The 12,667-nt window shown below is 50.0% G+C and overlaps 1 protein-coding gene across 1 annotated transcript in view; it reads right to left on the bottom strand.

The window, feature by feature from the left end:
* The window catches only part of notch1b (notch receptor 1b), a 96,145-nt gene that overhangs the window by 43,606 nt on the left and 39,872 nt on the right, over positions 1 to 12,667 (bottom strand). Inside the window, 8 exon segments of the mRNA XM_080212439.1 lie at positions 853 to 963; positions 1,932 to 2,165; positions 3,010 to 3,123; positions 4,009 to 4,122; positions 5,744 to 5,929; positions 7,021 to 7,176; positions 9,065 to 9,298; positions 10,246 to 10,368. Coding sequence (XP_080068565.1) covers positions 853 to 963; positions 1,932 to 2,165; positions 3,010 to 3,123; positions 4,009 to 4,122; positions 5,744 to 5,929; positions 7,021 to 7,176; positions 9,065 to 9,298; positions 10,246 to 10,368 — 1,272 coding nt within the window.

Genomic DNA, 12,667 nt, shown 5'->3' with positions numbered 1-12,667 from the left:
GTAAAACACCAATCCACACACAGAGATTTGAGGACACGTGTCATTGTGTGTTCGGAGCCCCAGACCCAGTCACCAGTGCCGGAGTGAGGAGGATCAGGGATACTCACAGGACCAGAATAGGGGCAGCAGGAATAGCTCGGGGGGGGGGGGGCTGTGGGGCTGGAGGAGATTACGGAGATGGTGGGGGGGGTGGGTGGGGGGGGTGCAGTGCAGCATGAAGGGTCTTCAAAACAAGGACAAGAAGTTTAAACTCGAGGCTGTGCTTAACCAGGAGAAAAATAAAATTTATTTATTATTCACAAGTAGGCTTACATTAACACTGCAATGAAGTTACTGGGAAATTCCCCGAGTCGCCACACTCTGATGCCTGTTTGGGTCAATGCACCCTAACCAGTTTGTCTTTCAGACTGTGGGAGGAAACCAGAGCACCCGGAGGAAACCCACGCAGACACGGGGAGAATGTGCAGACTCCACACAGACAGTGACCCGAGCTGGGAATCGAACCCAGATCCCTGGCACTAGTGAGGCAGCAGTGCTAACCACCCCAAATGTAGGCCAGTGACCACAGGGGCGATTGGTGAATGGGATTTGGGGGTGGAGTGTGGGGGAACAGCAAGGATTGTGTGGGAATAATCAGGCTGGAATTAATGAAGGTGCGACTAAGGGTTTCAACAGCAGATGAACAGAGACAAGGGGATAATTTTCCCATTCCACCTCCTGTGGAAACCAAACCAGGGTGGGGGAGGACAATGCAAAAATCCGTTGACCTTGGGTGGGGTTTTCCAGTTTCGGACCGAGCGTGGAAGGAAAATCCTGCCCAAGGAATGTTAGCGAGTTCAGCATGAGTCTTACCTGTGTATCCAACCTCACAGACACAGTCGTAACTGTTAATCTGATCAATGCAGTTGCCATATTCACAGGGGTTACTGGCACAATCGTCTAAATTTGTCTCACAGTTTGTACCTGCAGGAGGAACAACATATCCAGCTATTAAAAACTGAAATCTTCAGCTCAACAACAAATAAAGATGATTAGAAGAAGCAGTTATAGATTGATAGAGGTTTACAGCATGGAAACAGGCCCTTCTGCCCAACCTGTCCATGCCATCCCTTTTTCTTTTAACCCCTTTGTTTTAATCCCAATAGCCCGCATTTGGCCCATATCCCTCGATACCCATCTTACCCATGTAGCTATCTAAATGCTTTTTAAAAGATAAAACTGTATCTGCCTCTACTACTGCCTCTGGCAGCTTGTTCCAGACACTCACCACCCTCTGTGTGAAAAAAATTGCCCCTCTGGACCCTTTTGTATCTCTCTCCTCTCACCTTAACCCTCTGCCCTCTAGTTTTAGACTCCCCTACCTTTGGGGAAAAGATATTGACTATCTAACTGATCTGTGCCCCTCATTATTTTATAGGCCTCTATAAGATCAACCCTCAGCCTCCTACGCTCCAGAGAAGAAAGTCCCAGTTTATCCAGCCTCTCCTTACAACTCAAACCATCAAGTCCCAGTAGCATCCTAGTAAATCTTTTCTGCATTCTTTCTAGTTTAATAATATCCTTTCTATACAACGGAAAGTTAAAAAGCTGTGTGTTTTGGTGCCACCCATCACCAACTCAGAACATCCCAAAACCACAACTACGGTGGTGCTTTCTGAACTGTTATAATGCAGGAATCACGGCAGCCAATTTGTGCATAGCAAGATCCCACAAACAACAGTGTGGCAATAATGAAATCATTTCATATTACTGAGTTCAGGGATTACAGAGTTTAAGGCGCTCCAGGTAAGTCGGAAGGAAACGCGGTGGGGGAGTTTCTGAGGAAAATGAGGAGGGGGAGTGGATGTGATAAGGATTGAGGGTGAGGAATTGGACGATTCAGGGAGTGAGGGATTGGGTGAGGAGAATGGGGGGAGGGGAAGATTCCCTACCTGTGGTTCCTTTGAGACAGGCACAGGTATAGCCGTCAATCCTGTCCTGGCAGGTGCCTCCGTTCTGACACGGCTCACTCTGACATTCGTTAATGTTGATGTCACACACGCGACCCGTGTAGCCCGGGTTACACACACAGATAAAGGTCGCAATGGCATCCTTACACTCGCCGTAATGACAGGGGTCCTGCTCACACTCATTGATGTCCGTCTCACACAGAGTCCCAGTGAAACCTACCAAAAATAACAGTACACCCCCAAATTAACACCCAACAGTGAGCAGAGAACACAGAGACAGAGGGGGGAGAGAGAGAGGGGAGAGGGAAAGGGGAGAGGGAAAGAGGGGGAACAGAGAGAAAGGGAGAGAGAGAGGAGGGGGACAGAGGGGGAGAAAGACAGAGAGAAAGAAAAAAGGAGATGGAGAAAGAGAGAGGGGAAGATAAGGGGGGAATGGACAGGAGAGAGGGGAGAGGGACAAAGAGGGGAGAGGGAGTGAGGCAGAAAGGCAGAGGAGGAAAGAGAGAAAGAGGGAAGGTAGGAGATGAGAAAGGGAGAAAAACACGAGAAAGAGATGGAAGCTGAGATAGAGAGACAGGTGAGAAGGAGGGAGGGGGTGAGAAGGAGGGAGGCGGTGAGTGGGAGGGAGGGGGTGAGTGGGAGGGAGGGGGTGAGCAGGAGGGAGGGGGTGAGGGGGAGGGAGTGAGTGAGGGGGATATTCTCTCTTACACACACCATAGTGGCACTGGACAGCGAATGAGTTTGTAATCTCCAGAGAATGTAATGTCACTGAGAGAATAACAAGCACTGCTCGAATACAGAGCGAGTTTGATTGTTATTTAACGGAGAGATCAGAGGGAGAGCCGAGAGTCTGAGACAATTCAATACTAAACACAGGAGGAAACTGAGAGGTTGATGACGATGGGATAAAGCTGGGATTGGGATGGGAAAATCCAGGATGTGTTGGTGGAAAGTGGGAAGTGTGAGGGAGAAAGAAGAGGAGGGGTGAATGAGTTGGAATGAGGGAATGTGAGTAAAGAACTGAGGGAGGAGAGTGGGAGGCAGGAGGTACAACACTGACCTTCCAAACATTCACAGTGATATTTATTGGGCCCGTCCATACATCGCGCTGCGTTCTGACAGGGAGTGCTCGCACATTCATCCACATCAATCTGACACAAATTCCCATTGAATCCTAGAGTTAAAAACACTTAATGATCATCACAGAACTCATCGAGGCCCGTAACCCCCCCCAGACCCGTACCCCAGTGAGAGTCAGTGTGTGTGGGACCCGTACCCCAGTGAGAGTCAGTGTGTGTGGGACCCGTACCCCAGTGAGAGTCAGTGTGTGTGGGACCCGTACCCCAGTGAGAGTCAGTGTGTGTGGGACCCGTACCCCAGTGAGAGTCAGTGTGTGTGGGACCCGTACCCCAGTGAGAGTCAGTGTGTGTGGGACCCGTACCCCAGTGAGAGTCAGTGTGTGTGGGACCCGTACCCCAGTGAGAGTCAGTGTGTGTGTGGGACCCGTACCCCAGTGAGAGTCAGTGTGTGTGGGACCCGTACCCCAGTGAGAGTCAGTGTGTGTGGGACCCGTACCCCAGTGAGAGTCAGTGTGTGTGGGATCCGTACCCCAGTGAGAGTCAGTGTGTGTGGGACCCGTACCCCAGTGAGAGTCAGTGTGTGTGTTGGGATTGGGCACACCTGAAGCTGAAGGAAAAATTCCACCTTAGAAATGGGGGGGTAAACAACTTATACTCAAAGCAATATCTAACAGAAAGTCCCAGAAGATGGAGCGTCTCCGTATCTCCCGTCTCCAGAGTTGCCAGACCCATGCTGACATATTCCATTAGAGACATTAATAATGGACTTTTTTTTAATGTTATTTTCACTCTCCTGGATATCAGTTGCTGTGAGAAGAATCATTCCGGCAGCAGACAGATTATCGGCGGAGCTGAAGGATGGCAGTGAATGTAGGCCACGTCTTGGAGAGTAAAGCCTGCCCGCAGGCCGGGATTAGTCGGCAGCCAAGCTCAGAGCAGCCAGGCAGAGGGGTGAAGGTTTATTGAACCCTGGCACCTACCTGAGGGGCATTCACACTCAAACTTATTGATTTTGTCGACGCAGCTGCCCTTGTTTAAGCACGGATTACTCGCACATTCATCAATATCAATTTCACAGAAGATTCCCTCATACCCTGCAATTTTAAAACACAGAATTAACCATTTCTATCAGTGTTGGAAACTGGGACGTTTCAAACTCACAGTAAACGGAAACATTCGGTTCATTCAGGGGTCCTGAATTTGCAGATTTGAGGCCCAGTGTGGGTAGTCACAACAGGAAAAATCTTTCCTTATCTGCCTTTGAAGAACTTGTCATGATGAATTTGAAATTCGCAACTGCCCCCCCTTTACACCTCAGAAACAGCAACACAAACATTTCCTCAGAGCTATGGGAACAGGAGGTGGCCATTCTGCCCTTCCAGCAGATCCTGACTGGTCTGGATCTTAACCTCCTCCCCCTTGCCTTGACTTCTGTAACCTTTGGTCCCCTTAACCCAACAACCATTCCACCAGGCTCATTCTCAAATCAAGCCCCGCTGACAAAACCTGGAACTATTGTCCATTGCTTGTTGCTCTGGTATAAACACAGTGAGAAGTCTCACAACACCAGGTTAAGTCCAACAGGTTTAATTGGTAGCAAACACCACTAGCTTTCGGAGCGCTGCCCCTTCGTCAGGTAATGGGGAGTTCTGATCACAAACAGGGTGTATAAAGGCACACACACTCAGTTTACAGAATACTGATTAGAATGTGAGTCTTTACAGCTAATCAAGTCTTAAAGGTGCAGACAATGTGAGTGGAGAGAGGGTTAAGCCCAGGTTAAAGAGATGTGTATGGTCTCCAGATAGGGCAGTAAGTGAGATTTTACAAGCCCAGACAAGTCACTGGGGTTACAGATAGTGCGACATGAACCCAAGATCCCTGTTGAGGCCATCCTCATGTGTGCGGAACTTGGCTATCAGTCTCTGCTCAGCGACTCTGCGCTGTCGTGTGTCGTGAAGGCAGCCTTGGAGAATGCTTACCCGAAGATCAGAGGCCGAATGCCCGTGACCACTGATCGGGATCTTGGGTTCATGTCACACTATCAGTAACCCCTACAACTTGCCTGGGTTTGCAAAACCTCACTTACTGTACTGTCTGGAGACAATACACATCTCTGTAACCTGTGCTTAATGCTCTCTCCACTCACAGTGTCTTCACCTTTAAGACTCGATTAGCTGTAAAGACTCACATTCCAATCATTATTCTGTAAATTGAGTTTGTGTCTTTATCGCCCTGTTTGTGATCAGAACTCCCCATTACCTGATGAAGGAGCAGCGCTCCGAAAGCTAGTGGCTTTTGCTACCAAATAAACCTGTTGGACTTTAACCTGGTGTTGTGAGACTTCTCACTGTGTTTACCCCAGTCCAACACCGGCATCTCCACATCATGACTACCATCGACTCTGGTATAAACTCAGAGCCAAGCAGATTGATGTGGGACTGGAGTCACACAGAGTTTTCCCTCTGTGTCTCTCTCTCTCTCTGGAGTCTGTTCCTATTCTTCTCAATGTTCAGAACATCTCTAAACTCTCTACCATTGCAAACATTGAAATGATGTCTATAACCTCACTACCAGCTCACTCATCAATGTTACAAATATCAGAGCTCCGGATCCCGAGTCCTGGTCCCCCCACCGAGCATTTCCTTCAGTTTAAAATAAACCTCCCACCCGTGTGTTGCTGTCTTGCTCAATGCCTCTGCTCTCAATACTTACCCGACATACAGATGCACTGGAACTTTCCGATCAGATCGAGGCAGGTAGCATCATTTTGACAGGGACTGGACATACATTCGTTAATGTCCAGCTCACAGCGAGGCCCGTGGTAGCCCAGTAAACACAAACACTCAAAGGAGCCCACTGTGTTTATACATTTCCCCGAATGCTCACAGGGGTTAGAACCTGCAGGTATTAGAAAATACAACTTTAAACTCATAAGAACAGACCCATACACACACCCCACATCACACCTTCAGCACTGACCCTCTGACAGTGCGGCACTCCCTCAGCACTGACCCTCTGACAGTGCGGCACTCCCTCAGCACTGACCCTCTGACAGTGCGGCACTCCCTCAGCACTGACCCTCTGACAGTGCGGCACTCCCTCAGCGCTGACCCTCTGGCAGTGCGGCACTCTCTCTGCACTGACCCTCTGACAGTGCGGCACTCCCTCAGCACTGACCCTCTGACAGTGCGGCACTCCCTCAGCACTGACCCCCTGACAGTGCGGCACTCCCTCGGCACTGACCCTCTGACAGTGCGGCACTCCCTCAGCACTGACCCTCTGACAGTGCGGCACTCCCTCGGTACTGACCCTCTGACAGTGCGGCACTCCCTCAGTACTGACCCTCTGACAGTGCGGCACTCCCTCAGCACTGACCCTCTGACAGTGCGGCACTCCCTCAGCACTGACCCTCTGACAGTGTGGCACTCCCTCAGCACTGACCCTCTGACAGTGCGGCACTCCCTCAGCACTGACCGTCTGACAGTGCGGCACTCCCTCAGCACTGACCCTCTGACAGTGCGGCACTCCCTCAGCACTGACCCTCTGACAGTGCGGCACTCCCTCGGTACTGACCCTCTGACAGTGCGGCACTCCCTCAGCACTGACCCTCCAACAGTGCGGCACTCCCTCAGCACTGGCCCTCTGACAGTGCGGCGCTCCCTCAGCACTGACCCTCCAACAGTGCGGCACTCCCTCAGCACTGACCCTCTGACAGTGCGGCGCTCCCTCAGCACTGACCCTCCAACAGTGCGGCACTCCCTCAGCACTGACCCTCTGACAGTGCGGCACTCCCTCAGCACTGACCCTCTGACAGTGCAGCACTCCCTCAGCACTGACCCTCTGACAGTGTGGGACTCCCTGAGAACATCAATGAGGATTCGGGTCCCGGAGGGTGAGGTAGAATTTCCCCATGTCCCAGGGAGATGATAACGAGAGGAAATTAAACACAGGAGATGTTGGTGTGAAGGAGTTTGGAGTTTGGTTCTTACCCAGAGAGCATTCATCATCATCCTGCTTGCAGGCAGCCCCTGAGAACCCAGCGGGGCAGGTACAAATGGCCTTTCCATTGACTGGGTTGGTGCTGCAGTTCGCTTCCTCGTGGCATGGGTTACTGATACACGCGTCGTCCAGGTGACACAGCAGCCCTGCATCCCAAAAACCAAAGAGAAGATCAATAAAGAGACGGTACCATGTACCTGGAGGCCATTCGGCCCGCACAGTCTGTGATGGGGTTTTCTTATGTTCTTATGTTCTTCTCACACGAGAAGCATCTAAATTCCATGTGCTCTGCCTGTTCTCTCGCTGCCAGTGCCTGCAATGACCTACGTAATCTCTTCTGAAATGTTTGCATTACATAGAAACATAGAAGATAGGAGCAGGAGGAGGCCATTTGGCCCTTCGAGCCTGTTCCGCCATTCATCACGATCATGGCTGATCATCTAATTCAATAGCTTAATCCTGCTTTCTCCCCATAACCTTTGATCCCTTTCGCCCCAAGTGCTATGTCCAAACGCCTCTTGAATACATTCAATGTTTTGGCATCAACTCCTTCCTGTGGGAATGAATTCCACAGGCTCACCGGGTGAAGAAATGTCTCCTCATCTCCGTCCTAAATGGTCTACCCCCAATCCTCAGACTGTGACCCCCGGTTCTGAACCCCCGGGAACATCCTCCCTGCATCTACCCTGTCAGGTCCTGTTAGAATTTTATAAATCTCTATGAGATCCCCCCTCATTCGTCTGAACTCCAGTGAAAACAATCCTAACCTGGTCAATCTCTCCTCATACATCAGTCCCACCATCCCCGGAATCAGCCTGGTAAACCTTCACTGCACTCCCTCGAGGGCAAGAACATCCTTCCTCAGAAAAGGAGACCAAAACTGTACACAATACTCTAGGTGTGGCCTCACCAAGACCCTGTATAATTGTAACAACACATCCCTGCTCCTGTACTCGAAACCTCTCGCAATGAAGGCCAACATACCATTTACCTTCTTTACCGCCTGCTGCCCCTGCATGCTTACCTTCAGTGACTGGTGCACAAGGACACCCAGGTCCCTCTGCACATTCCCCTCTCCCAATTTACAGCCATTCAGGTAGTAATCTGCCACCTTGTTTTTGCTTACATTGAATGTTGTAATGTAGAAATACTCTGTTCCCCTGAGCCTGCCCTCCAGTACGAGTGGGAACATCACCCACCTCAATCACCCTCCAACAATTGTAACCTCTCAATTTGGCTATGATCCTTGTCAATCAGTTGTAGATCTTTTCTAGTGCCTCTATATAGTGTATAATATCGAGACCAGGCCTGTGCTCCAAGTGTAGTCTAACAAAGGCACTGCAGAAGTTTAATATAACTTCTCTGCTTTTCAATTCCATCGCTCTGGAAATGAATCCAAGTGTTTGTTTTCTATGACCTTATAAACCCGTGTGACTACTTTTACTGATCGTGTATCCGTTCCCCCCAGATTCCTCTGTCCCTTTACCCCATTTAGAATCTGCTTTTTTGAGGGATGTCTGTGATTATTCCTTATTTTCCCATCAAAATACAATTCCGCACACTTACAAAGGATGTGAAAGGTCAGTGGTTGTACAAGGTCAGAGATGAAGAGGGTACAAGGTCAGTGTGAGGTCCAAGAGGATGTAATGTCAGGAGGGGGTGAATGGTCAAGCGAGCTGAGAAGTCAGGAAGGGGTGTAATATCGGGGGTGGGGGGGGGGGGTTAGAGGTCAGGAGGGGTAAAAGGTCAGGAGGAGGTAAATGGTCAGGAGGGGGTAAATGGTCAGGAGGGGGGTAAATGGTCAGGAGGGGGGTAAATGGTCAGGAGGGGGGTAAATGGTCAGGAGGGGGGTAAATGGTCAGGAGGGGTGTGAAGTCAGGAAGCGGGTGTAAGGTCAGGAAGGGGTAAGAGGCCAGGAGAAGGTGAATGGTCAGGAGAAGGTGAAAGGTCAGAAGGGGTGAGAGGTCAGAAGGGGTGAGAGGTCAGAAGGGGTGAGAGGTCAGAGGCGGTAAGTTCATGGATTCCTGATCGTACCTGTCCTGCCATGAGGACACTCGCAGTAGAAGGATGCGACGCGGTCATGGCACGTGGCCCCACTGTAACAGGACGCAATGACGCAGTCGTCAATGTTCTCGCTGCAATCATCGCCCGTCCATCCATTGACACACACACAGTTATAGCCGCCATTATTGTTGTGGCAAGTCCCTCCGTTCTGGCAGGCGTTGGGCTGCAGCTGACACTCATCTACATCCTCGGTACAGAACTGACCTGTGGGCAGCAAGTGGACAGAACGAATAACCAGCAGCCCGCCATTAAACCCCCTCCCATTGAGAGAAAACCTTTACCTCCGTCTAGCACGAGGCAGTGGGAAGGCACACAGTCTCCCCTGGGCTAGACGCAGAGCAAAGGGTTCAGGGTTCGACAGGTTTCCCGTCCCTGATCACTGCCAGTGACCGCACCCCCCCCCTCCCTGGGCTGGAATCTGCTGAGAACTGTGATGGTTCCAATAGCCGACAATCTGCAGTTCCTGGACTCACACCAAGGAGGCGTTGTGGGCGGGGGGGGGAGGGAGGGAGTCTGAGAACATTGAAAAGACTGTCCCCCTTCAACCAGAGGCCTCCTCCCCTCAGACCCCTTTTGACTTTGGTGATTGTGAGGGGTGTTGGGGTTAGGGGGTGTGAGGGGTGAGGTTGGGGGGGGTTTGAAGGTGGTGGGGGGGAGTGATGAGGGGTGGAGTTGGTTTGGTCAGGTTAATGGGGACTTTTCACCAACAACAAATGCATTTGTATAGCACCTTTAAATTGGCAAAACATCCCCAGGCATTTCACAGCAGCACATATCAGGCAAAATGTAATCAGTTGACATTAGGGCAGGTGACCGACAGTTTGGTCAAGCAAATCAGTTTGGAAACATCTCAAATGAGGAGGCGGAGAGAGTTAGCGAGGTGGTGAGGGTCACAGAGGGAATTTCAGAGTTTGGGTCCCAGGTAACCGAGGGCATGGCTGCCAATGGCGGAGCGATGGGAATTGGGGGATGTTCAAGAGGCTGGAATTAACGGAGAGCAGAGTGTCTGCCTCATTAACAAATGAGAAGATTCTTGTTAAGAGAAGCCCCTTTTGGACAGAGAGCGGGCACCGTGTCTCTCAGGGTGAGTGGGGGGGGGGGACAGTAACCGTGGTGACGGCCCAGGTGGGTGGATGTGTCAGACTGTTTACCTGTCCATTCTGGGGGGCACTGGCAGTTGTAGGTGTTCACACCATCCACACACAACCCTTCGTTCTTGCAGTTATGTTCCACACAGTCATCGACATTTACTTCACAATGTTGACCTGAGAAACCTGAAATAAAGATTAAACTGTCACTCGCGGATCACAAATCCAGCTCCAAACTGGCTCAAACCACAGCTTTCCCGGCTTAAACTCAAATTACCACACAGGAACAGGTCGTACAGACACCAAACCCTCCCACTTCTCTTTATCAAACATCACCCACCTTACCCTTCTATTCCCTTCTCCCTCCTTTGTTTATCCAGCTTCAATATAATCTTGGCTGATCCTCAATCCCGGTGTCATATTCCTGCTTTCTCCCCATTCCCCTTGATGCCATTAACATCAAAAACAAATCTATCTCTTTCTTGAATACATTCAGTGATGGCCTCCACAGCTTTCTGTGGGAGAGAATTCCACAGGTTCACCGTCCTTTGTGTGAAGAAATCTTTTCTCATCTCAGTCCTAAATGGTTTACCCTGTATCCTGAGACTGTGTTCCCTGGTTCTACATTCCCCAATCGGGGAAATCATCCTCCCTGCATCCAGTCTGTCAATTCTGTTAGTTTATATGTTCCAATCAGATCTCCTCTCATCTTTCTCTAAAAGTCCTGCGAAAAGTGACTTTTAAGGACAAGTTCATGAATAGGATGGGAATAGAGGGATACGGTCCCCGGGAGGGTAAGGGTGTTTCAGTTCAGTTGGGCAGCATGGCTGGTGCAGGCTTGGAGGAGCAGAATGGCCTGTTCCTGTGCTGGAATTCTCTTTATTCTAGTGAACACAGGCCCAGTCAAATCCACCTTTCCTCATCAGGCAATCCTGCTAACCCCAGTGTCAGCCTCGTGAGCCTCCGCTGCACTCTCACTCCTTTCAGACATAGGGAGACCAAAACAGCACGCAATACTCGAGATCTGGCCTCACCAAGACCCTATATAAACTGCAGTTACACACTCCTACTTCTCAACTCAAATCCTCGAGCAATGAGGCCAATTTACCATCTGCCTTCGTAACTGCTTGACAAAATAAACTACCTATTTATGCCTACTCTCTGCTTCCTGTTGGCTAGCCAATCTTCTATCCGTGCCAATATGTTATCCCCAATACCATGAGCTTTTATTCTATCCACTATCCTTTGATATGGCATTTTATTAAATGCCTTCTGGAAATCTAAGTACAGTACATCCACCTGTTCCCCTTTATCCGCAACATATGTGATTCCTTCAAAAAAACTCCAGTGTGTCGGTTATACATGATTTCCCTTCCTCAAAACTGACTTTTGGCACACGGGGCTCTGGGTACTGATTGGCTGAACTGACTCTCAGCAAAAGTGAAAGGAAAGAGTTGCATTTATATAGCACCTTTCACAACCTCAGGACGTCTCAAAATGCTCTACATTCATGTTGAACGACAGAAATTTTTCTGGTGTAGGGGACGAGCAGTCCACCCAGGCAGAGGACGATCACACAAACAGAGTAGGGCATTGGTGAGGCCGCAGCTGGAGTACTGTGTGCAGTTTTGGGCGCCGCACCTGCGCAAGGATATTTTGGCCTTGGAGGGAGTGCAGAGGAGGTTTACTAGGCTGATACTGGAGTTGAGGGGGTTGAGCTATGAGGAGAGGCTGAATAAACTAGGCTTGTACTCGTTAGAGTTTAGAAGAATGAGGGGAGATCTCATTGAGACGTATAAGATGATGAATGGGATGGATAGGATAGAGGTGGAGAGACTCTTCCCGCTCAGAAAGGACAGTAGGACTAGGGGGCACAGCCTCAAGATAAAGGGGGGGCGGTTTAGAACAGAGTTGAGGAGGAACTTCTTCACTCAAAGGGTGGTGAATCTCTGGAATTCTCTGCCCGTTGAAGTGGTGGAGGCTGCCTCGCTAAATATTTTTAAGACGCGGGTTGATGGGTTTTTGATAAGAGAGGGGATTAAGGGTTATGGGGAGAGGGCGGGAAAGTGGAACTGAGCCACAACAGATCAGCCATGATCTTATTGAATGGCGGGGCAGGCTCGAAGGGCTGGATGGCCTACTCCTGCTCCTATTTCTTATGTTCTTATGTTCTTATGACCAGAAAATCTATTTTTCAGTGATACTGACAGAGGTAGACATTGGCCCCAGGATGGAGGAGAATTCTCTGGCTCTTCACTGAGTGGTGAGCATGAGACCCTCCTGAGACAGAAGAGGCCTGATTGAATCATAGAATCCCTACAGTGCAGAAGGAGGCCATTCGGCCCACCTCGTGTGCACCAACCGCAATGGTCCTATTCCCGAAATCCCACATGTTTACCCTGTTAATCCCCTGGCACTAAGGGGCAATTTAGCACAGCCAATGCACCTAACCCACATATGTTTGGAGCGTGTGAAGAAACCAGAG

The sequence above is a fragment of the Carcharhinus amblyrhynchos genome, chromosome 25 (assembly GCF_965287045.1).
Source record: "Carcharhinus amblyrhynchos chromosome 25, sCarAmb.v2.hapA, whole genome shotgun sequence".
NCBI classification, from domain to species: Eukaryota; Metazoa; Chordata; class Chondrichthyes; order Carcharhiniformes; family Carcharhinidae; genus Carcharhinus; species Carcharhinus amblyrhynchos.
Note: the sequence above shows the minus strand (reverse complement) of the source record. Positions and strands in the feature narration are given on the sequence as shown.